This window comes from Symphalangus syndactylus, chromosome 10 (genome assembly GCF_028878055.3).
Source record: "Symphalangus syndactylus isolate Jambi chromosome 10, NHGRI_mSymSyn1-v2.1_pri, whole genome shotgun sequence".
Lineage (NCBI taxonomy): Eukaryota > Metazoa > Chordata > Mammalia > Primates > Hylobatidae > Symphalangus > Symphalangus syndactylus.
In genome coordinates, this window is record NC_072432.2 from 10,209,769 (window position 1) to 10,235,484 (window position 25,716).

At 47.7% G+C, this 25,716-nt stretch overlaps 1 protein-coding gene across 1 annotated transcript; it reads left to right on the top strand.

Annotated features, from left to right (window-relative positions):
* Positions 1–865: 865 nt before the first annotated feature.
* AKR1E2 (aldo-keto reductase family 1 member E2) lies at positions 866–22,521 on the top strand. Its single transcript, XM_063610065.1, is given in 11 exon segments — positions 866–904; positions 5,223–5,390; positions 7,890–7,911; positions 7,914–8,005; positions 10,196–10,330; positions 11,977–12,099; positions 14,243–14,340; positions 16,294–16,366; positions 16,931–17,014; positions 21,607–21,689; positions 21,947–22,521. Coding segments are annotated over 11 exon segments (960 nt in total). The 3' UTR covers positions 21,990–22,521.
* The last annotated feature ends 3,195 nt before the right edge of the window (positions 22,522–25,716 follow it).

The window sequence follows — 25,716 nt, forward strand, 5'->3', positions numbered from 1 at the left end:
ACTGGCCCTGGGGGAGCCCAGTCCACTCATAAGGGGGGTGTCCAGTCCACCCCATCCACTTCCAAACGGGGGCCCGAGGCTGCAAGCAAGGACGATCCCCTCCACATGCAGGGCTCGGCCTCCCCTGCACCACCCAGGACCCCCGCTGTCCTGCAAGCCCCAGCTGCTCTGGGCCGGGAAGGACCCCAAGGAGTGGAAGGCATTTTCCAAGGGCACAGTGGGTTCCTGACGGGGACCCAAGGTCAGGCACGCTGCTCCCAGACTGGGGGCCTCGGGGCACCTCAGAATGGCCATCCTTGGTACAAGGGAGCGGGGCCCCACTCCCACGCACCCTGTACCCCAGGGGACGCAGGACTCTGCACCCTGACCCTAGAGCTTGCCCTAGGATGGCCCGGCCATGGCGAGGCCCTGGAACAGTGAGGACTCTCTGTCCATCAACCTAGCACCTCTGCCCTACGCTCAGTCACGTGTGCACCCGGTGGGCGGGAGACGGCAACCAGGAGGTCACGCCAAAGGGGGCGTGAGCAGCAATGTGAGCCAATTGGAAAACCTTCCCCGCTCTTGCGTGGCTCTGCAAGCCAATCGAAAACTCCGTCGTCCATGCCGCCAGCCAATCAGGATGTCCAGAGCGCGGTGCTTCCAGCCATTTGGGACTCCCGCTGGCTCTGCGCCTCCAGCCAATCGGGGTGCCCGTCCTTGATATAACCAGCCAGTCAGGAAGCCCGGCGTTCATGCTTCCAGCCACTGTCGGAGTGTCAACCGTCACAAGGTACTTCCAGCCAGTCGCAGCGGCCCGTCGCCAGCGCCGCGGTAGCTCGCGCGGTGCCTGTCGGTAGTCGCGTGCGGGGGCGGCGGGGCGGCGGCCATGGGAGATATCCCAGCCGTGGGCCTCAGCTCCTGGAAGGTGACGCGGTCGCGGGCAGGGAGGCGCGCCTGACCTAGGGGAGCGCGGGACTTGGGGGCGCCCGATGGGGCCCACGCCGGGGCTGGGAAGAAGTGCGGCGGCCTCCCTTCCGCCTGGCCGACGCCCGGGAAGGCGCTGCTGAGGTGGCCGCCCACTGCCCACAAGCAGCTCGGCCTGGCCTTTCCTAAAACGGAGTCGGTGCTGCCCGCGGAGGCGCTCTCTGCGAGAAGCGGGGACCTCGGCAGCCAAGCCTCAGACTCTGGGGCTGCCGCCGCGGCGTTGGGCGGGGCTGCTCTGTGGAGAGGCCGAGCCCTTGTAGTTACTCAGAACTGGAGCGGGGATGCCGAGGGGAGGCCTTGGCGGCGCTGGACTCGGCCGGAGCAGGGAACCTCGAAGCCTCCTCTCCAGCAAAGACAGACAGAAAAGTTGGGGCCGGGCGCGGGGTGCGGACTTGTAATCCCAGCACTTTGGGAGGCCGAGGCGGTAGGATCGCCTGAGCTCAGGAGTTCAAGACCAGCCAGGTCAACATGGCGAAACCCGGTTTCTACAAAAAATGAACAAATCAGCTGGGCTTGGGGGCGGGCCCCTGTGGTCCCAGCTACTCAGGAGGCTGAGGTGGGAGGATCACTGGAGACCAGGAAGTCGATGCTGCAGTGAGCTTTGATGGCGCCACTGCACTCCATCCTGGAGGACAGAGCCAGACCTTGCTGGGGGAAAAAAAAAAAAAGGAAAATTGGAATTGCTGATTAGGCTTTAAAAGAAACTTTGGGATCTCATGTTCTTCCCTGTTTAGAAGCAGCCCGCCCTGGTGCGCGAGAAAAAAGACATATCATCGCTCTGTGCATTTGTGGGGTGCACTGTAATGTTTTGAGACGTGTATACAATTGCAATGTGGTTAAATCAAGCTAATTAACATATCCATCACCTCTCTCAGCTATTATTGTTTGTGGTGAGATGTTTGAAATGTCTTGTTATTTTGAAATACACATGTGTAGTAAATTATTGTTGACTGTTGGCATCCTAGTGCGCAGTAAGTCTTAAAAGCTGTGTCTCCTGTGTGTTTGAAACTTTGTACCCTTTGATCAGCAACTCCCCATTCCCTCCTTCCTCACCTCCCCCAGCCCCCAGCCTCTTATAACCACCATTCTATTCTATGACCTTTCTCTACTTTGATCTTTACAATTCCTGCCAGTGATTTGAGACAGCACTGACTAAAAAGCGTTTAAAATTTGATCTTTAAAAAAAAAAAAGCTAAACTTAGTTGTTGATAAAAGCTATAAGAAGTCATGTAGGAAGTTAGTTACTGAAGGAGTCAGAATGTTCAAGGCCTGCTCATGAAAATATTATTTAAATTATTTCTCCTACCTGCTTACCAACTCTTAGAGGCTTGGAATGTCGTTTTGTTCATATTGGTTCTCAGCACCTAGTAAAGGACGTGCATCTGGCAGCCCTTCATTCAGTAAGCACTTGATGGATTAAACTGTTGAGTCTCTTGCTTCGCTTTATTTCTGCAACAATTTGGTGCAGGAGTCCAGACTTTCGTACACACAGGATAAGAAAAAATTAGTGAAAACTGTGCTTAACAGGTCAAAATATTCTATTTATTTTTCTTGGACTGCAGGTGCATCAAATTGGATTAATCATAATCACTCATCACTGGTCTATGCAAAGGCTTATTTTTACTTGTCTGTTTTTGATAGTGAATGAACATCACAGACCTATCAGTTATCTGTTGCCCCAGAAATGCCGCACCAATGGCCAAACACCAGACCTCAGTGGTGTACAGCAGCAAGTGTATTCCTCCCACATGGGAGGTCAGGAGAGCAGCTCTGTGGACCTTGGCTGGGCTGCCTCATTTGGGAGTTGGCTGGTCTCAGTTGGGATGGTTGGGGCTACTCCACACACCTCCTGTCCTCGTGCGGTTAGTTAGGGAGTGTTCTCAAGATGATGGCTGAAGCACGAGAGAGCAAGGGGAGCAGTGAGATGTCTGGAGACCTTAGCCTGGGCTCTTCATTATTAGGGGCCACTTGATCCATCTGTGTGCCTGATCGGCGCTGTCTTAATTACTACAGTTCCTTGATAAGCCCCCATACCTAGTAGGGCAGGTCACCTCTCCCTGCTCTTGTAGATTTACAGTGTACAATTTGATGAGTTTTGACAGATGCATGTACCTGGGACCTGGCTTTTTATTTTGGCACCTTACTCTCCACTGTAAGTTTCAGAACTAGCCTATAAGATTCCATGAGAAACTTTATTGGGGTTTTGATTGGAACTACATTAAATCTGTAGACCAGCTTGGAGATAATTTACATCTTTGTAATATTAAATCATAACTTTTCTACAAGCTTGGTATTCTTCTCTGTTAATAAATTGTCCTGAATATGGTTCATTTCTAACATCTTTTCATATGGTTGTATAGTTTTTCCTGAAGAGAATATATCTTTTGTTGGAATTATTCTTGGGTTCTTGATAGTGTGTTATACTACTGGAAATTATATTTCTCTGAAATTACGTTTTCTGCTTGTTTCACCTGCTATATTCATTACACTTCCAGCCACTTTACTAAACTGTACTTTATTTCTGTTAATGTGCCTTACGTTTGTTTGGATTTTCTACACAAATGATCATATCATCAGCAAATAATGGTAGTTTACTTTCCTTTTTTTCCAATCTTTAAGCTTAAAATTGCTTCTTCTTAGTTGTTTAGGTGCTTCTGGAAAGCACCTCCAGCACAGTGGCCATTCTTGTTTTGTACCTGATTTTAAAAGATGTAGGATGGATTTTTTTTAATATTGATACTCTTTATCAGATTAATTCTTTTCCCCAACTTACTGGGAGTTTAGGTTTTGAATCTAAACTGGTATTGAATCGTAACAAATATTGATTGAGATGACTTTTGTTTTTGTATTTTAATCTGTTAATATTGATGAATTACGGATTTTCTAATATCAAACCATCCTTAGATACCTGAGATACACTCAACATGGGTGTGGTATATTATCTTTTCATAAATATTGTTGCATCCAATTTGCTTTTATTTTACTTAGGAATTTTGCAGTGGTATTCATGAATAAGATGAATGCGTAACTTTTAATATTTTTGTCTGATTTCGATTTCAGGGTTATGCTAGTTTTGTAGAATGAGTTGAGATAAGTCCGTCTTTTTCTGTTGTTTGAAAGTTTGTGTTAAACTGAGATGATTTTTTTTCTTGAAAATTTTATGAAACTGGTGGTTTTCTCTTTTTTTTTTAATTCCTTGCTTTCTTTAATAATTATGTAACTATTCAAGCTTTATTCTTGGTTTAAATTTTTCTAGGAATTTTCCCATTTTATCTCATTTTTCCATATTATTGACATATAGTTATTGGTAATATTTTCTTTTAAGTCCATTTTATCTGCATGTTTTACTGTCCATTCATGTCAGTTTTTTAAAAAGTTGGCCTCTTCATCAACCTAGCCAGAAGTCTGTTTATTTTACTGAAGTTTTTCAAAGAACTGACTTCTGGTTTTGTTGATCTCTGTTACATCTTTGTTTTCTATTTGATTGTTGTTATTCTTAATCATATTTTTATCTTTCCATCCAATTTCTTGGGTTCTTTTTCTAACTTAAGATGGATACTTGGTTCATTAGCTTTCAACCACTCTGAATCTGTTGCCTATACAATGAAGATAATTATGCTGCTCCAGCTCCTAGGGTACTGTGAAGCTCCAGTGAGAAAGTGCTTTGTGAACTATAAAGCTCTTGTCAGTCTTCAGTTTAATGAGATTGCAAACCCGCCCACCCCCATAGTGTTCCCTAGTTCTAGTCCCTTCCCTTGCCTGAGCTTCATTTAGAGTGACTGTTCTCTTTTCTGAACTACCTTATTGCTTATAGCATTATACGTTCATTTGGGTTTTGTTATATGCTTCTTTTTGTATGGATACCTTTGTGTGAGTCTACACCTCAGCCTTTATTATTGGACGCTGTGGTATCTCAGTGTACAGGATAAATCTTAAGCCTCTTTGCATCTCAGTTATTATTCATTCTACACTTTTTTATTGCTTTGATTATTCAGGAAGCATACCATCTAGCTCAGTTTTCTGCAGACACTAAAGATAACCTATAGTTTTTTTCCCAAAATATGTAAAGGAGTTGGAACTTAGATTATTCATAAATTCCTTCGTAACTGATATTACCTGTTTTTAGACTGATCATACTAGTACCAAATTAGTGACTTAATTTTTTATATATTATGTAGTCCACATGCTTGGGTGAAAGGGGAGATTTGTGTTGGATTCCTCTGACTGTGAGAAGACACTTTGTTTTGTTGGTTTTGCAGGCTTCTCCAGGGAAAGTGACTGAGGCAGTGAAAGTGGCCATTGCTGCAGGGTACCAGCACTTCGACTGTGCTTACTTTTACCACAACGAGAGGGAGGTTGGAGCAGGGATCCGTTGCAAGATCAAGGAAGGCGCTGTAAGACGGGAGGATCTGTTCATTGCCACTAAGGTAGGGCTTCTCTGTGCAAGGCTGGCAGAACTTAGGTAATGCTACATCTCTGGAGGGCTTTCTACTTTCTTTATGGGAGTTGATGACTTTGTTTCCTACTCAAATCGGAATAAACAAGAATATTCACAGCTTCATGAGCATGCTGAATTATATTGTGTGCAGGTTTGTTTCATATTATTTACTTGGTCATTCAGGTAGGAGTACACAGATATCCCTCAATTAACAATACATTATCAAAATTCATTTAGTGATGGGAACTTTGACTACAGTGGTGAATAGGACAAAGTCCCAGCCCTCATGAAGTCTGTTTACACAGCGATTCCTAAATTCAGAATCACTGGGGTGATTGTTAAATGCAGGTTCCAAATTCCACCCCACATCTGTTGAAGGAGAAACTCTGGGTGTGGAGGAAGCAGCTTGAGCACAGGCATAAGGCAGGAAACAGCACGGCAGGTGCAGGGGTTTGTAAGAAGCTTGGTGTATTAGTCCGTTCTCACGCTGCTGTAAGAACATACCTGAGACTGGGTAGTTTATAAAGAAAAAGAAGTTTAATTGACTTACAGTTTCACATGGCTGGGGAGGCCTCACAATCATGGCAAAAGGCGAAGGAGGAACAAAGGCACGTCTTACATGGTAGCAGACAAGAGAACATGTACAGGGGAACTGCCCTTTATAAAACCATCAGTTCTCATGAGACTTATTCACTATCACCAGAACAACATAGGAAAAACCTGCCCCCATGATTCAGTTACCTCCCACTGGGTCCCTCCCATGACACGTGGGGATTATGGAGCTGCAATTCAGGATGAGATTTGGCTGTGGACACAGCCAGACCAAATCACTTGGTCTCTCTGGACCACACAATGTCAGGTTGCAGGAGTAACAAGAAGTGAGGCTGAGTGGTGGATGGGCTAAGCCATGGAAGTTCAGCTGTGCCCTGTCAGGAGCTGTGCTTTTACCTAGAGACAGAGGAGCCCTGTTTCGTTTTCAAATAGGGCAGCTTGTATCATATGTGAGTGCAACTTGTGTTGTGTATAGGATATTTTAGTAGGTGAAAGAAGCTTGCATTTGAGGCAGAGGCAGGAGGCCAGGTAGGAGACACTAACAGCAGTGCAGGTGGAAGTTGATGAAGGCCTGCACTGGCACGGTGGGTGAGGGAGGGAGAAGAGGAAATGGATGTGGAGGGTATTGGGAGGCAGGCCCTGTGGAAGATGCAGAGTGGACTATGATAGTGGAGAATTCAAGAATTCCTTTGCTTTTGATTTGGAAGCAGAATGTTAAGACCATGAGATCAGGAGTCATGGGTTCATGGTCTAGCTGCCATTCAGGAGCTGGGAGTATTAGGGATTAGATGGCTCAGGCTCATAGCTTCATTATTTGTAAAATGAGACTTTGGATTTGAGAATTTCCTGAGTAACTTCCCAGCTAAAGTTTCATACCTCAAGATTCAATGTTGTTTCTATAGTTGAATTGCCTTCTGTTTCACTTTATGGAAGTTAATGTTCTTCAGGCACCATTGCTATCTGCGCTAGAGCAGAGGGTGGTAAGAGAGCAGCCTTGGTGTGTGCTTGGCCAAGCAGGGAGAATGTCTTCTGAATAGTCCAGGTAGGGATGTGAGCAACTGGAGATTTCTAAGGCTCACCCTGCAATTTGGAGCAAGTTGCTTCTGTGTGGATCATAGTCAGCAGTGGAAATATGTTCATTATTTTGGAAATTTGGAAAAGTCATAGAAATGTAATTAGAAATAAATAAATCACACATATACACAGTACATAGAGACAACTGTGATTAACAATGGAATGCATTTACTTCCAGCATTCATTTTTTTATTTTTGTGAAGATACTGTGCTCATTTGTTTTCATTTATTTGATTCCCCTTTCTTTTACTTTAATTTAACTTATCATCATCATTTTTGTTTTTCCCTTGCTGTGATGGAGCCTTCAGGTTAGCTTATGTCACAGTCAATAAAAGTATAATGAGGGGAAAAACACAAGTTTTTCTACATAATGGGAGTGTGGAAGGAAATAGCTAAAAGAAGTAAGGCAGTGTGAGCTAACTCACCTGTAGGCTAACCCACATGGTTACAGTGTCTTAGGAACAGAGAACCCTTAATATGGAGTCTGTGTAAGTGAGAAACACAAGATAGAGATTCTTCTGATTTTTCGTCATATCTTTTCTGCCTGAAGGAATTTCATTTTCGTTTTTGTTTTTGGTCCCAATGAATCCAAATAACCATCAAATATCTCTTGGATTCCTGAGCTTCCCTTGAGGTGGAGTCAGGCAGAAGGATCCCAGCTTTGGAGCCTCTCCCTGCAGGTGTCCTGGAACTCTTCTGAGGATAATGCCCCTGTCCTCCCATCAGAACCTGCCATGTTGTATTTGTGGTCATCTCATCTTGGCTATTTTGGGTCCAAGACAGTAGCTTTGTGGGGCTACAGAATGGGTGCCATGCTGGCTCTGGGTGGGCATGTGTGACGCTGGTCCCCTCTCCTTTGTAGCGGTGGTGCACCTGCCACAAGAAGTCTTGGTGAAAACAGCATGCAGAAGGAGTCTCAAGGCCTTGAAGCTGAACTATTTGGACCTCTACCTCATACACTGGCCCATGGGTTTCAAGGTACCATTCAGTAGGTAGTTCGTTCCGGAGTTTGCAGGACCTTCCTCCCTGAGGTCACACCCTGTCTTGCGGTGAGGAGAGCATGGACCAGCATTCAGGGCCGGGGTTCCCAGGCTGCATCTGCCACATGCTAGCTGTGGCATTTGGGCAGTCCTCTTGATATCTCTGGGCCTCAGTTAAGGAGAAGCTTGGCTTGACCTCTGAGGCGCCCACAGGTCTGTCTTTCAAGCCAGTCGCTTTGTTTCCAAGCCAAGAGAGCAGTAGGTTTTTTTCCCTTAGGTTTTTAGCTGAAAGCAGTGATCAGATGAGGAAATACTGCTGCTCAGAGAAAGTTCCCAGTGAATTCCTAGGCCTTGTCTCTTCTTGCAGGTTCTGTTCTCTTTGGGGAGTAAATGCTGTTTTGCAATATGGGAGATATTTGCTTGTTCACCTGCAGCAGGGTCTAGTGGGTTGTGGTGGTAGTTGACTTTTCCACTTGGTTTTATTCTCTTAATTGCTTCACAGTGTGTCTGGAGCATGCATCTGAGCCATGGCTCTGTCACTAAGCTACCCCAGTCTGGTCGTGCAACTTCCCAACTCTAGGCAACCTGTTTCTGTCTCACACAGGTCCTGGCCAGGATGTCCCTGCATATTTGCCCTGGGCCGTGATGACAGCCTGCCTGGGCAAGGGCCTGGTCACACAGTTGACACCTGTGAAAGACAGAAGCCCTTGCAGGGATGTTCTTCCTACAATGGAATGGGTGACTGCTGCTCAGGAGTCTTCTACATACCAACCTGTGAGAAGGTCCCTTCATGTGTGCCACACTGTTGGTTACTGTTTTAGAGTAAAATAACAAAAAACACTTCATTCCTAGCACAGCTTTACTTAACTAAGGCTTTGTATCTAGTTTCCATAAATGATGTGGGCAGCTGTCCGTTAGTCACACTGACTAAGGGGGGAAGATACCCAGAGGGCAAAACCAGAGTGATGTCTGTGCCTTGAAATTCAATGCATGCAGAAAATCATAATTAAAACAATGGCTACAGCTATATTACACTCATTGCCAGCCAGCATTGTTTTAATTATGTACCTAGAACTATTTTAGGTACTTTACACATATTAAGTCATTTAATTCTCATGACAGTTCTACAAAGTTGACACTATTAACATCCCTCTTGGAGAGATGATGAAACTAAGATACAGAAAGTTTAAGGTTTAAGTTAGATTATTGGAGCCCAGAAGCATATGCTCAGGTCAGACATTTGTTACACTTTCCTTGCCCTCATCCTTTAGCAGATTCCTGTCTTTGGATTTCTGGGTGGTAGAAAAGGAATCACCCAACAAATTACAGAAGAGGATAATGCAGCATCGTCAGCATGTCTTCTGGCCAGTAGGAACTGCTAGGCCTTTTGTGATGTTGGACAATTAGGTCGGGGTCCAAGTATGAGTCACGGGCTGCAGTTTTGTAGAGGCTTGGATAAATGTCAACATGGGATGTGGCTTTAAAGTGAGACTGTTAGTTACTTCAGCTCATCATGGAAAATGCCTCTTTCATGTGTATCAGGCTGGAACATGTGACATTCTTCCACTGTTGTTTAGGAGTGTGATTAGGTGTCATTAAATAAACATGCCTGTGCCATTCACCCTTAACATGCTATGTGGGAGTGCATGAGGGAGGTAGCTGGATTGCACATCAGTGCTTCTCTGAAGGGTGACTTTAGGTTCTCGCCCTTTCAAGGTGTTTCTCTCTGCCCTCTACCTCCTGTGTACCTTTGTATTCTCACTTCCTTACCTGTCATCATGATGGGGATTCTAAGAAAGAAGACAAGACCCTAACAGTAGAGTTAGGAGAGGGTTGATTGGGCTCTATAAGACATGAAGAAAATGCACTCCTCACCCATTCTTTACCCGAAATTAGTAAACTATTTCCTGGAGGCGATGGGCGAGGACAACGTTGCATCAGTAAGGATACAGGGTCTTCCTTTCCCATCTTGTGAGAGATGAACAGTGAACCTCAGGCTGGCAGAGGCTTTGCCAGCCATCCAGTCCACCAGCCATTGATCTTTTCTTAGAAAGTTGAAGACTGGGCCTGGTCACATGGCCAGGCTGGGGTTGCTTAGTGACAGGGCTGTAGCTTGGATGCAGATCTCCTGACACATGTTTTTTTTTTTATTTTTCTTTCCACACATCTCAACTCTCCTTCTTCGCAGCCTCCTCATCCAGAATGGATCATGAGCTGCAGTGAACTTTCCTTCTACCTCTCACATTCTGGAGTGCAGGACTTGCCTCTGGACGAGAGCAACATGGTCATTCCTGGTGACACGGACTTCCTGGACACGTGGGAGGTGAGCTGAGCCACACCACCAGGCAGCCTCATCCTGTGTGGGTCTCCACCCAGGATGCAGTGAGCCCTGAGCTGCTTGTGTTCAGACATCAGGCTTGTCTCCCTGAGATGTGGAGTTTGTGGAGCAAACAAGGAATCAATACCCGAAGAACTCAGAGACCTCAGTGACTCTCTTGTTACCTTTGGTTTGGTGTGGTGCAGCTCTCTTGACACGTTTGAGGGGTAGCTCGTTATAGACCTCACTTTTTTTCTCAAATATTTATTTTTTGATTAAAAAACCATATTTATTTCAGAAAATACAGGAGAGTTCTTCCGTATTAAACTAACATTAAAAATTTTATTTTCCCAGCACCCAGCAGTAACCACTGTTAATGTTTTATAGTTCCTTTTTCTCTCAAGCATTTCAGAGTGATAAAGTTGGCAGCATGGAAGCTCAGGCTGGGGAGGTGAGACCAGTGTTGGGGAAGGTTACCAAGTGCCAGCCCATTTCCAGGGTTCAGACTAAAAACAGCCCTTTACTGCAGGGGCTTGCAGTAAAGACTTGAGCAGGAAATTGAGGAGGTGGTGGATTTGAGAGGTTCCTGGAAGTCGACCCACAGGCTGGGGTGGGTCTCAGGCTTGGGCTCCAGCATGGCTGACCGAGCACGTGTGGTCTTACGGTCTTGCTAACCATCATGTGGGATGGGACATCACATTTGAGGCCCAAGAAGAAAGTAAGCTTAAGCTTAAGCTTGCTGAGGTTAGGACAGAGCTTGCTTGGTGAAGCTCTCCAGGGAGGAGGCCAGAGGGAACCCTTAGACAGGGAGGAGTCCCAGGCTAGGCTCCCCCCATCAGTAGAAGACAAACAGTGACCTAAGGTATCTGAGATGTCAGGACCAGGGCCCATGGGCCTCAACCCTTTCTGTCACAACGTTTTATGTCCTAAAAGATTTGGGTTAAACTCTAGAGTGCTCATGTAGCACCAGTGAGGTTCCGGTGATTGTTGCAGAGTTGAGGCAGTAACTAACTGCCACATGTTGGCCCATTGGTCACTCAGGACTTGCTGCTGACTGCGGACCCTGGCATGAAGCCATGCTCTTCCTGAAGCTCAGGGCAGCCTGGCTTGCTGGTCAGTGACCAGCTCAGAGCTTTAGGTGACTCTGCCCTAACGTGTCTTAAAATAGTAAGTGGAGAAGGGGGCATAGGAGAATGATGATGTATCCGTGTGCTTAAGAAGGTCAGTGTCTCAGTGGAAAGAAAGGTGAACAAATAAAATCTGCAGCAGACATGCTTGCCGGACATCAGGAGGAATAGAAACAAGAAGAGCTCACATGTGTCGAGTGCTGGACGCCAGCCTTAGCTGACACTTTCTGTGATTCCACATAACCCCTAAACATCCCTGTGGCACAGGCAGTGTCGACCTGTCCTGAAGCTGAGAAAATTGGGGCCGAGTGAGGCCATGCAACTTGCCCAGCATCCCCTAGCCAGGAAAGATGGGACTGGAATCAGACCTTGAGTGCAGAAATGCTTTTGAAGCTTTAAGTAAAATATTGTAAAAATATTGGCTCCATCCAGTTTTAGAATACCATACAGAACTGCTGAGGGATGTAGATTGTCAGTGCAGTAGACAGAAGCTTCACACCCAGTGGAGTCGTTGTTCTCTTATAGGCCATGGAGGACCTGGTGATCACTAGGCTGGTGAAGAACATCGGGGTGTCAAACTTCAACCATGAACAGCTTGAGAGGCTTTTGAATAAGCCTGGGTTGAGGTTCAAGCCACTAACCAACCAGGTAAGCCGATGGAAGCATCAGAGAGTTTAACCTGTGTGGCTGGTCCCCCAGCTGCCACCTCCACAGGGCTCTTCTGGAAATGGAAGGATGGGTGAAGCACAGAACAGGCCTGTTCTCCTCTGGCAGCACTCAGAATGGTGACTAAAGGCAGCAGCTAGGCAAGTGGCTTTCTTGAAGGTGCGTCTGGGTAGATGGTACTGTTGGCGGGCAGGACATGAGCTGGCGCTTGGCCCTCCATGTGCAGTGCAGGCAGGTCACCAGGTGTACTCGGAAGCAGTCAGGGTCCTGGAAGGTGCCTCACCCTTATTCAGGAACATGGGCCTCCCCTCCACCTCTTCCCAGCCTGCAGACTGCAGCAAGAAAGAGTGGATGACCAGATGGCTTCACGCCAGGCTCACAGGCTGCTGAAACTGATTCAGGCACTTCGTTTTTTTAATGCAGAGAAAAGACTTGTGGGGAAATAACTGTTGTATTTTCTAGACTAGCTTTGTATGTTCAAAGATCATTTATACAGTACTTAAGCTTTTTATTGAAGAGTAGAAGTGCACATGTGAAAATGGAACTGTATAAATTCTCATAAACTGAGCATAGCTCTGGGACCAGCATCCAGCTCAGTAAACAGCACGTCCAGTGCCCCTGTAACCACTGCCGAGCACAGCATCGTTCGCATTCCCAGCAGCTGGGATTCACTTCTGAACTTTACACAGGTAAAATAAAATAATGCAACATAAACCCCTCTGTGCTCGCCTCTTTCACACAGCACTGTGTTTCTGTGCATGTGATTGTAGATAGTGCTCTCTTATTTCTTATGGTATTCTGTTTTGTGAATTAACCACGATTGAGTTATCCATTCTGCTGTTAATGGGCACTTGGACAGTTTCCAGTTTGGGACTATTAAGAATAGAGCATCATGTTCTATTTTTTTGAATAAATATGCTTTTTAAAAAAGTTCTGTATGGAGTAGATGCAGAAAAGTGTGTGAATCATAAAAGGCATACATAGCTTGATGAATTTTTGCAAGTGAACAAACTCAAGTATTCAGCACCCAGAACAAGAAAAAAGCCCTCAGCCATTCAGTAGCTCCCCTGGGTCCTGTTGTAGCCGCCACCATGAAGAGCAACCTGGCTTCTGACCCAGCTTCTCGTGTAGTTGAGCTTTGCCTTGTATACAATCCTATATACATAAGTTTTGATATATGTTTATATGGATAGTAGCTTCCGTTTTGTGTCAGTATTTTTAGTTGTTCAGCACTTTAAATACCTGGGAATGATTATGGCATAGTCTGAGTAGACAAGGTGGGGGTAGAGGGTCTGCTTTCTGATAGGTTGATGGACACCCAGAACACAGGATTTGGAAGGCTCCAGAAGGGCTGGCCTCTCTTTTGGAGGCTTTCCAAAGAGGCTGATCTTGATGAGCTTGGCATGTTCCTGAGAGCAAAAGCACTATTCATAGTTCTCTGTAATTTACACTAAACTATTTATTTTAAATCTCCTTATAACCTGGAATTATATATGAGAGTTTGGAGAATGTGCAAGAGACAGAGATCCTGCTCTGTAGCTTCTTAAAATGTTCATTCAAGTCACCTTAGCACGTATTTGTCACATGTAGTTCCTCAATTTCATTCATTCATTCATTGGATATATTTTTAGCACCTCCTACATGTCTAGATTGTTCTTAGTGTTGGCGAGACATCTATGAACAAAACAAATTCAAACAAAAATCTCTTATCTTCATGAGGCTTAAATCTTGGTGATCACAGAAAGACAGTAAGCAAATATGTAAAATCTATGAGATGTCAGATAGTGATAGGTGCTGTAGAGGAAAATAAAGGCCAGGGGGAGATGAGAGCTATGGAGTGTTACAGTCTTTACCTGAGTGCTCAGGGAAGGCGCCGCAGAGCAGGTGGTATTGGAACATTCAGATGATGTAGGTGTCCCCAAGGCCGTGGACTCAGAGACCATGACACCTGCTGGCCTCTTGGAGATTGCTCTGTCCAGCCTCCTCACAACAGAAACACTTAGGCCTGGAGCTGGGCCCCATGGCTACTCGGTGACAGTCAAGACTTTGACACAGGTCTTCTCTTGTAGAGCTTTTCTTGAACACTAGTGGTCTGAATTTTATGTAAGCTGTGATTCTGTTATAGATTGAGTGCCACCCATATCTTACTCAGAAGAATCTGATCAGTTTTTGCCAATCCAGAGATGTGTCCGTGACTGCTTACCATCCTCTTGGTGGCTCGTGGTAAGGATACATCAGTGGTGTGTTAGTCAGAGTCCGACTGGGAAGTAGATGCCACCTTCTCATTTCCTTGGGATGATTGAGGGAGGGCTTAATGGAGGTTTTGACAGGGTATGGAGGGACGGTACTATAGGGGGCTGTCCACACCTCTCAAGCCTGGGGTTGAAGGCATGGTTTATTACTGGAAGCCAGGGAGTGGCTGTGAGTGGGCTGTCCTGGGAGGGTCAGGACCTCTTCAGGTACGTAAATCAGCCTGGAGTGACCCCTTTGCTGAGTTCCCCACCAGGGTGTCAGTCCCCTTCTGACCTCCTGACAAGGGTGCTCCCCAGGCCTCTCCATGGTTGGATGAGGCAAAGCCTGCTGTCATCTTTACCCAGGCCCTCCTGCAGCTGTACTGTGCTCCCAAAACCAGCTAAGGAACCTCCAGCCATTCAGCCACCTAAGCCAGAAGCTTGGAAATCATCCCTTCCCACATCCCGAGTCCAATCCAGCACCAAAGTCTATTGATTATTCTGCCAGGAGAAGTTGGACATTGTCTCATGATTTCATTTCTGCCATCACTGTCACTGCCTTAGTTAAGTAGAATTCCCGAGGTCATTAGAGGAGCCCGTCAGCTCCCTCCCTGGCCCACTCCATTCCAATCCATTGCTCCCAGGGGGAGCTGAAAGGAGCTGTCTCTTTCCTTTCCTATGATCATATCACTTTCCTGGGAAAAATTCTTCAGGTCTTGGTGTGGCCTGTGAGATGCAGCCAGCCTGACCTCTGCTTGCCTCTGGCCTCATTCCTCCCCATCCCTGTGAACATCCTGGGCTTCAGCCACATGAAGCTGCTGTGGGGTCCTTGGATAGAACATGTTTTCTCACCTCTGTGCCTTTGCAAATACTGTTCTCTTTACCCACAAATCTTTTTTTTTAATCTGGCAAACTCCAGTTTCTAATTTAAGGTTCAGTCCAGCATCATCTTCTCCAGGAAGCCCTCCTGACCCCTTATTTATGTTTCTTACACAGCGCCCGTCACATTGTCTTGTGATTTTCTTTCAGTCCCTTCCACTAGTCAAAGCAACCAGAGTGCAGGTATCTTATTTATTCTTCTCTTCCTAGCTCCTAGCTCAGCACCTGGGAAACATTGGGAACCCCGAAAAGGCTGAAATTACTTGAGTTTTATCACCTGTGTGTTTTCCTTGTGAAGTGGGGCATGTGTGTTTGAACTTGGAACCAGCTGGAGAGTCCCTAGAAGGCTGAGTCCATTCCACAGGTGAGCTTTGGGGTAGAGGATGCTCTGATGGAGTGAGTCAGAGAGCTCTCAGACTGACTGGGGTGGGCAACTGGGCACTCTGTTTGGTTCCTTCAGGAGACCTTGAGGATGATACTAGCACAATGCCTGAAACAGGGTGATGGCTCAGTACACACTTGTTAAAAAAACAAATCCTCAGAGTTCTCAGGGCCCACCTGTGCCTGAGCACAGGATGCATAGAGACTCTATGATCATCTTCAAAATCACTTTTAAAGGTTCCACATTTCACAATATTCACTTTTTAGTAGTATTTTGGGCGAACTTTTCTGAAAGTATCGTCATCAACAAATATCGATTGGCTGTGCTGTGCCAGGGTGTACAGTAGAAGCTGAGAAGTCAGAGAGCCTGAGAGTCAGGGAGAGTCAAAGCTTGAGAGCCCACTGGCTGCATGCGCTGACATGGCCACCTGGCTCTTGAGGAAAAGCACAAAATATACATGAAAAGTGATGTCATGTAGCCTTGTTCACCAAAGTGTTAGCAGTGGTTATCTCCATACTGGAAATGTGGGGCGATGTGCTTTTCTGCATTTTAAAATTTCCTGTAGTCAGCATGTGTCATGATCAGAAAATAAATCTTTCATTTTGGACAAAGATTTCTTCTTTCTAAAGAAAGGGGCATCCATGTTGGATCTCCTGGCTCACCCCCCTGTGCTGTGTCTCCTAGTGAGGGGGTTGACCTGATAGACGACCGTGTGATCCAGAGGATTGCAAAGGAGCACGGCAAGTCTCCTGCTCAGGTAGGGAGGGAGGGCTGTTCTGAGCCGGGTGGGGTTCTCTGACCACTCCACATCGTTGGGGAGTCCTGAGGCTTGGCAGGTCCCAGGAAGGGACTGGCTCACCCAGGTGAGTCCATGACTCATTAGAACCTCCCAGAGTTAAGCAGAAGTTGGTCTGCAGCCGCATTCCTAGTCACTCAAGCCAGGTACTCTTGCCTCCGATCCTGTCTAGACTCAGAGGAGGAGTTTCCAGGCCCTCTCCCTCTGCCCCACCAACTGCATGCATGGTTAGTATGAGATGTAACAGAAAAGTTATTTATTCTAGTCTTCTTTGTTCTAATGTCCAGTGGGGGGCTGGGCACATGTTAAGGAATTCTCATTAAGCAGATTCTCTGATCTCCTCCTTAGGCTGATGGCTGTCATTAGCAACACGTTGACAGAGCTGCTCAGTAAATGCCAGTAACAGTAGCTGCTGTCATTGATTCTTGGACTCTTACTGCATGATAAAACTCACTATGTCTGAAGATAACTTAGACTACATGGGATTTCCCTTTGTGTGATAGCAGACTTTTTGTTTCCTTGCAGATTTTGATCCGATTTCAAATCCAGAGGAACATGATAGTGATCCCCGGATCTATCACCCCAAGTCACATTAAAGAGAATATCCAGGTAGGTGTTTTCCTACTTTTATTTAGCGGGTTTCAGATCATGTGTTAGATGGAAAGGGATGACTGCTGTAGCGTACAGCCTCAGGATGGTGGGGCTTGATGTGGCAGGGGCCACTCCCTCTGCACTGCAGGTGTTGGTGGTTGACCTTTCACTCAGCGATCAAAGGACCCAGGCTCCTTCCATCTTAGGGCCCTCTCTCCCCTAGGGTGTTGGTGTCTTCTCCATCCAGCCCAAGATTAGGAAGGAGGGAAGAGCATCTTGTTGGGAAGATTTGTATGGGCCAGGCTCGAGCGTGTGCACCAGTCACATGGCTGCGCTGGCCCGCAGGGGAGGCTGGATGTCTCCTAAGTGTGTGCTCAGGAGAAAGGGGAGGCAGTCGGTGGACAGGTCGCCACCTCTGTCGCATGGAGGCATGCCCATGTGGCCTGAGGGCACTGCTTTGAGTTGTGTGGGAAGATTCTGGTCCTGACTCCTGTCTAGCAACTTCCGAGAGGCAGGAGTGAAGACTGGAACAGGTGGAGTGTGTGCAGAACATGGAGAGGCAGCGGTCCTTTTCAGGGCAACCTTTTCACCTAAGCCAAGAACCACAGAAGTGTGTGAAGTGTGTGAAATCTATTTTTGGAGCTATGTGAAGGAACTCTGTGTGGCTTCAACCCTGACGACATAGTCTATAACCCAGTCAGGGCCATGGACTTGGGATTCCCACAGGCCCACTCACGATTTAACTGCTGCATGACCTCTCTCAGCCTTTGTTTCTTCATTAGAGCACCCCTCTGATAGGATCACTGAGGGTGAAATGTAATGATACAGTGAAGGGATAGCATAGTGCCTGGCATATGGAAGTACCTGATGCTCTTAGCTGCCAGTCACCCCCAGTCACGGATGTCACCTGTGACGATCTCACAGGCAATGACAGGCATTGGTGGCAGCCCACACCCATTGATCATGTCAGCACAGGTGTGTGTGATCCTGGGGCCAGCTGCACAGCTGCATTTTCATAGACAGCATGTGCCCAGGAGTATGCTCCCTCTTGGTGTCTGAGCTGCCCATGAGCTCCACAAGGCACTGCTGCATCCTCAGGGCTCAGTTTGGTTGTGCCAAGCAAGCATCGCCATTGGGGTTTCTTGACTGACCCATCTGTAGCAGTGCCTGTGCCCTCAGGCTTGCTGTGCATGCCAAGCTGGCTGCAGGTGGGAATAGCCCTGCCATTGGCAGGAGAGGCAGGCCGCCCACGATGGGAGGACCAGGGGATGGGCAGGCTCCTCATGGTGTCCACAGCGCTCTCACTGCCAGGCCCTTGTCCAGCTCACCTGCTGCCCGCATGCACTTCTCTCCTTCCTCAGGCGTCCTGCTCTTTAAATGGCCCAGAGCAGCTCTGGGTGACCAGCCAACCTTAAGCCTGAAAAGTATGGATTTGGCTAAGCTGTAAACTCAGTTCTCTCCAATGGCTGCTGACGGGCCTCTTGGAACAAGGCTGCAGGTCTCTTGTAGTGGTTAGAAATTGAGCATTGCTGACTGACTGGCATCTGCTCCACATGGTGTGTCCGGAATTGGTGGGTTCTTGGTCTCACTGACTTCAGGAATGAAGCCGCGGACCCTCGCAGTGAGTGTTACAGTTCTTAAAGGCAGCGTGTCCGGAGTTTGTTCCTTCTGATGTTCGGATGTGTTCGGAGTTTCCTTCTGGTGGGTTCATGGTCTCACCGGCTCAGGAGTGAAGCTGCGGACCTTTGCGGTGAGTGTTACAGCTCTTAAGGTGGTGCGTCTGGAGTTGTTCGTTCCTCCCAGTGGGTTCGTGGTCTTGTTGTCTTCAGGAGTGAAGCTGCAGACCTTTGCAGTGAGTGTTACAGCTCATAAAGGCAGTGTGGACCCAAAGAGTAAGCAGTAGCAAGATTTATTGCAAAGAGCAAAATAACGAAGCTTCCGCAGTGTGGAAGGGGACCCAAGCGGGTTGCCACTGCTGGCTCCGGCAGCCTGCTTTTATTCTCTTATCTGGCCCCACCCACATCCTGCTGATTGGTAGAGCCGAGTGGTCTGTTTTGACAGGGCGCTGATTGGTGCATTTACAATCCCTGAGCTAGACACAAAGGTTCTCCGTGTCCCCACTAGATTAGCTAGATACAGAGTGTCGACACAAAGGTTCTCCAAGTCCTCACAAGAGTAGCTAGATACAGAGTGTGGATTGGTGCATTTACAAACCCTGAGCTAGACACAGGGTGCTGATTGGTGTGTTTACAAACCTTGAGCTAGATACAGAGTGCCGACTGGTGTATTTACAATCCCCTAGCTAGACATAAAGTCCCCACCAGTCAGGAGCCCAGCTGGCTTCACCCAGTTGATCCCGCACCAGGGCCGCAGGTGGAGCTGCCTGCGAGTCCTGGGCGGTGTGCCAGCACTCCTCAGCTCTTGGGTGGTCGATAGGCCTGGGTGCCGTGGAGCAGGGGGTGGTGCTCGTTGGGGAGGCTCTAGCCGCACAGGAGCCCACGGAGGGTGGGGGGAGGCTCAGGCATGGCAGGCTGCAGGTCCTGAGCCCTGCCCTGCAGGGATGCAGCTAAGGCCCTGCGAGAAATGGCATTCCATGGGCCGGCACTGCTGGGGGACCCAGCACACCCTCTGCATCCGCTGGCCGGGGTGCTAAGCCCCACATTGCCTGGGGCTGGCAGAGCCTGCCGGCCGCTGCGAGTGCCAGCCCGCCGAGCCCACACCCACCCGGAACTCGCGCTGGCCCGCAAGCACCGCACACAGCCTCGGTTCCCACCCGCGTCTCTCCCTCCACACCTCCCCACAAGCTGAGGGAGCTGATTCCGGCCTCGGCCAGCCCAGGAAGGGGCTCCCACAGTGCAGCGGCAGGCTGAAGGGCTCCTGAAGTGCTGCCAAAGTGGGAGCCCAGGCAGAGGAGGCCCGGAGAGCGAGTGAGGGCTGTGAGGGCTGCCAGCATGCCGTCACCCCTCAATGGGGACCTGGCCTAAGGTGCCCTCTGTGCCCTGCAGGGCAGCTAGGATTGCCCCTGGGAGGACATCGGCTGGGGAAGATTATCTGACCCTCACATGGGAGGAGCCACCGAGTGAGTAGCTCAGCAGGTGGTAGGGGGCCACATCACCCCAGTTCTGCCCTCGTGGCTCTCAATGCCCAGGATCCCCATGGCCTAGCAGCAGTGAATGTGACACGGGGACCTGGGGCCCAGCTGAGATGCCCCCATTCCTCTGTTAGGTCTGCTACACACTGAGGGGAAATGCCATCCACAGGCAGTGAGACAGGACCAGGCTGACATGAGACCTGAGGGCCAAAGCCGAAGTGATCTGATGGCTGAGGACAGACAGTGGCGGGTTAGGAGGGGCCGGAGGAAGTGCTTATGCTGTCAGGAGGAGGTGGGAGCCGGGTCCACAAGACTTACCAGGGAGAAAAAAGGCGCCCAGTGACGCAGGCACGGGGCTCCCAGTGTAGGGGGCTGCCCCAGCCCGCCCCCTGTGGCCCCAGTGCCGCTCAGAACTGCTGCTGCAAGGCTGCCCACCTTTATAGGGACTCTTCTAGAGCTGCTCACTGTTCCCCTTAAACCCAAGAATCCGCCTACCCCAGCCCCAGCACTCCCCACTCCCTCCAGATGACACGCTGAGGTTACTTTCTCCTGGCCTCATGAGGGGGAGGCTCTTGTGGGGGAGAGGCTGGGGTGCTCCAGGTCCTTGCATTGGAATCACTCAATGCACCCCTTCTCCCGCCGCAAGACAGCCACTCTGCCAGGCCGGGGTGGATGCTGATGCTGTGGCCATGGGTCCTGTTCTTCAGTGTGTGGGGACAACAAAAGGGGAGGGAAGGGCTGAGAAGAATACTGTTTTCAAGGAAGAAAAATGGATCACTCAGAAAACGTACTCTGTGATATGGGTACTGTTAGAGTTCATAGTCCCAGGGCCAAGTGGGTCCCTAGTTGGCAGGTGTATGGAACAAATTGTTTTGTTGGGGTTTTGAGGGGTAGCAGAGTCAGTGGGAAAAATTCTGTGCCATACCTTTTTTTTTGAGATGGCGTCTCACTCTGTCATCCAAGCTGGAGTGCAGTGGTGCGATCTCAGCTCACTGCAACCTCCACCTCCTGGGTTCAAGCGGTTCTCCTGCCGCAGCCTCCTGAATAGCTGGGACTAGAGGCACACGCCACCATGTCCGGCTAATTTTTAAATTTTTAGTAGAGATAGGGTTTCACCATATTGGCCAGGCTGGTCTCAAACTCCTGACCTCGTGATCTGCCCATCTTGGCCTCCCAAAGTGCTGGAATTGTAGACATGAGCCACCGCGCCCAGCCACTATAACTTTTAACAATTCCCATATGTCCTTTATTCCACTAAGATGAGTGCAGTATATATTTCCATCTGTCCAAGGCTTCCTAAATGTAGCCAAGGCCAAGCCAACACCAGTCACTTGATCAAAATCAAAGGGCATTTGGGGAATCCAGGCTGTGATTCAGGGAAGTTCCAAGTGTCTGATGAAGTGTTTGTTTTACATCTTTGTGTCCCTTGCAGGTCTAGCACAGTGCTATGTAGGTAACATGTGCTCCATTAAATGTGAATTAAACTAAGTTTTCTATAAACATGGTGTTTTGGTTCCAGGTGTTTGATTTTGAATTAACACAGCACGATATGGATAACATCCTCAGCCCAGACAGGAATCTCCGACTGGCCACGTTCCCCATGTAAATATGGCTCCTTCTTTTTAAAATAGAGGGAAGAATATACAGATTGAATGATTGGTGTCTGAATAGGTATTTATCATACACATTTTAGATTAATTAAACCTTCTCTTTATAATTCTTTTCCTGTTTGAGTATGAGCCACTGAATGAAGCTAATTTCATGCACTGGGGAGTTTAAAAGTATATAACTATATCATTTAAAATGTTTCTCTTAAAAAATCACTCTTTGTTTCTATTTTTTGTTTTTCTGTTTTTCAGAACTAAAAATCACAAAGACTATCCTTTCCACATAGAATACTGAGGACAGCTTCCCCTTCCTTGTTTCTGCTCAGCCCAGATGCAGAGACACCATTGGTGATGTTGACCCTCCTCTGTCATCACAGCGCCAGGCAGCTGTGCCTGGGACAGGAGCCACACAGTCAGAGAGGAGTGCAAGAGCCTCCTTCTCTGACAAATCTGGAGAATTGAGTGCATTCTAAGTGAAGGCAATGGGGTTTCTCCAAGACAGCCTGTGTGGCCTCTACTCTGAACAAACACACTGATGATTCATCGATGAAATTTGCCTTCACATTTTAAGAAAACTTTATCTTACGGAGTTATTTAAGCCGTCTACAGAGCTGAGGAAACAGTGTAATGTGTCTCTGCCCCATTGCCCAGCTCCACCAATTGTGCCCCAGGCCAGCCCGCCTCACCTTCACTTCCTTCTCTGCCCTGCCAATGACCCCCAGGTTATTCTAAAGCAGAGTCCTTCCCTTCCCCCAGTGGGAAGGAAAATGGGATAAGTCTGGGACACTGTTTCAGTTCAATAAAGAGGCTTTTTTCTTCCATAAAAATCTGAATTTTAATTTTTTTTTTTGAGACAGAGTCTCACTATGTCACCCAGGCTGGAGTACAGTCAAGTTAGCTCACTGCAACCTCCGCCTCCTGGGCTTAAGTGATCCTCCTGCCTCAGCCTCCTAAGTAGCTGGTTAATTCCTAAATACTAGTTTTTAATACGGTCTTCTGAGAAGTCAGATTATACCTGGGAAACCCCCATAGCAGAGATGAAATACAGCTCACTTTCTCACATCTGCTCATTCAGCCTGTTTAGATTCATGTATCAGAAGGAGGCCCTGCAGAGCATGGTGTTCATGCCCAGGCGTTGGTAGAGGGTGTGGCTTAATGACTTTGTGTGGTCCAGACGCCATGATCCCTGTCCTTGCTGTCTGCTCAGTGAATCTGGCCTAGCTCCTGTGCCCTGGGAGTCACACCGAATCCCCAGGGATATAACTTCTCAACTCACAGGCCCTTGGCTCCTATTCGAAATGAGTTAAGCCAGAAAGAAATTGATGTCTACTCCATGGTGTCTTCCCGCTTCTTGTGTCCCCCACATCAGCCTCCATACGAGCCTCTCATTTCCTCCTCCCTCTGCATCAGGTTCAGGGAAGATGTGGAGGTGTTGCCCAGTGGCTGAAGGGGACTGTTTAGGGACAGTTCCCCTCCGCATCACTTCCCATTTTCGCTTTATCACAGGCAGGCCAGCTGAGTCAGAGGTGTGGGTTCTGCAGATGAAAGTTGTGCCTTTCTAGCTCTGTGATCCCTGAGCAGACTGCCTCACCTCCCAGCCCTCGGTGTCCTTGTCCACTCAATGGAGGAATTGCAGCACCTCCCGGTTGTGGAGACAGTGTCTGGCCCAGGATATGTTCCAGGAAGAATGTGTTGTTACTGCGACCAGTATCATTGCCATTGCCTCGTTCCTCCGTTTCTCATCCACCTCCCTGCCCAGCCTTCCAGATGTGCAGGGGCGTGTAGAAACCTTCTAGCTTGGCCTCAAGAGAGGACTTTGCTGCAGGCGTCACCAAAATGAAAAGACATGACTGGTGCAAGAGCTTCATGGGAGCCTCACCCTAGTGGGGGGTAGGATTGAGGGTGGGGTGTCGTGGTTTGACCAAATTTCCAGGGAGAGTTTAATCAGAAGACTGTTGACAAAGGACTCAGGAAATGGGAGAGTCTCTTGACCTTCCTATGATCAGGCCCTGCTCCACCACCATGGACCTTTAATGTTTCCATGTTCGTGACTCCTTATCATTCATTAGCTGTGTGACTTTGCGCAAATTACTTAACCTCTTAAACCTTTAAACTCTTTGTCACTGTCTACCTAGAGGTGTTAGGATTGAGTGGCACAGTGCCATGCAGCAGGTGACACAGTCATCTGCATGTAGCACTCTTGTGAACACATGCGTGTGTAGGTGTGTGACTTGTATTTTATCTCCCACAGAGTCAAAAATCTAACTGCTATTTTGTGAATTTTCCTTGTCACTTATACCTAAATCATTGTTCATTGACCTTAAAAGTAAGAGAGTAGAATGGTGGTTACCAGAGGCTGGGGAGGGCAGGGGTGGATGGCTGATGAGGAGAGGTTGGTCAGCAAGGACAAAGTTGCAGTTGGGAGGAATGAGTCTCAGCGCTCCATTGCACAGTAGCATGAGTTGGTTAGCAATAATACGTCAGGTGGCTCACGATAGCTGGCCAATGAGGATCCACTACGGTATTTGCATTTCATGGATTTACTTTCAGCCGGCATGAAAACTGAGTGAAGCTGGCCACCAGGTGGCGCTGAGAACCACTTAATATTCCAGTGCATCTGCGGCTCTTAACAGGAGGTGGCAGCCTTTTACTGTCTTTGATTTTAAGACCTCTTCAACTTTATACAATCACAGTGAGGAAGGGAACAATGGATAGCAAAAATAGGCAAATACTGGGCAATTGCAGAGCTTAAAAAGTTTCACAGAAGTTATGCAGCGTCGTTCTTGAGCAGTATTTCCCAGTTCCCTTTTCAGATGGTAATTGATAACTCGGTCCCTCTTGTCTGTTCATTCTGAATGGAGCTGACACGCCCTCCCTTTCCTTGGTTCCCTGCTTTTCTCTAGGGAACGTGACTTCTGTGTAAGTTCTTCCCCACTCTGGGGCCTGGAGACCAAGGTCCACAGAGGAGGTGTAAACGTGTGCCCTTAAGGGACCCTCTGCGTCATGATTGTGGGCAGCTCTCCTGACTTTAAGACTGGGAGATACTCAGATACTCGTTTCAGTAGCTGCTTCTCCTCACTGGCACTTTCTTCTTTTATTTGAATGGAAAATCCAAGGATAAGTGGTAAGTAATCAAAGGCTTAAAAAGCTGGAAACAGATTCGGGAAGTGTGGATGGGCATCAAATGGGCATCAAGGAGCAAGAGACCTTGGGGAGGATGGCAGGGGCTCGCTGACTGATGGCAGTTTATGTTTGATTGTTTTGAGAAACTGCCAACTGTTTCGCAAAGTGCACAGGTTTACAGTCGCATCAGCCATGTGCGAGGTTCCGGTTTCTCCACACCCTCGCCAGCATTAGTTTTGGTCTGCCCCTGTTGTTGTTACAGCTATTTTAGTGGGTGTTCAGTGGTGTCTCATTGTGGATTTAATTACAATTCCTTACTGCCTAATGATCTGAGCATCTTTTCATGTGCTTATTGGCCATTTGTATGTCTTTGGTGAAATCCCCCATGGCATTCCTATGAGTTCACTGTGGTGCCGCAGGGTGACTGTGCACAGTCTTGGAACTGTGTGTTTAGACACTATTTATTAGTTCCCAAATTCAATCAATGATAAAATTCGCATTTTAGCACATGTTTATTTCTCCGTCTTTTTCTTCCATTTCTCCTTTTCTTCACACAGACATCTAATATGCACCTTAAACTTTATGTGTCTAAAACAATGCTTCAAGCACAACCCCAGCTCTCCAACTAGCTTTCTTTGTTGTTATTCCTTAGTTATAAATATGAGGAAGACTTGGTCTTGCCCTTAAACACCCAAGTTGAAATGGGACAGGCACGCATGTGGAGGCGATCACAGTACAGTGACATGTGATGCGACCAGCTCTGGCTGGGTTTGGGCACATTTTCATTTTATATCATGAAATTGATCAAGACCCTGTGTCTTCATTGTGTTTCCTTTTTCTTGTTATGCAGCATATTTTCACAGGACTGAATTCTTTTACGTATCCATACACTGGGGCAA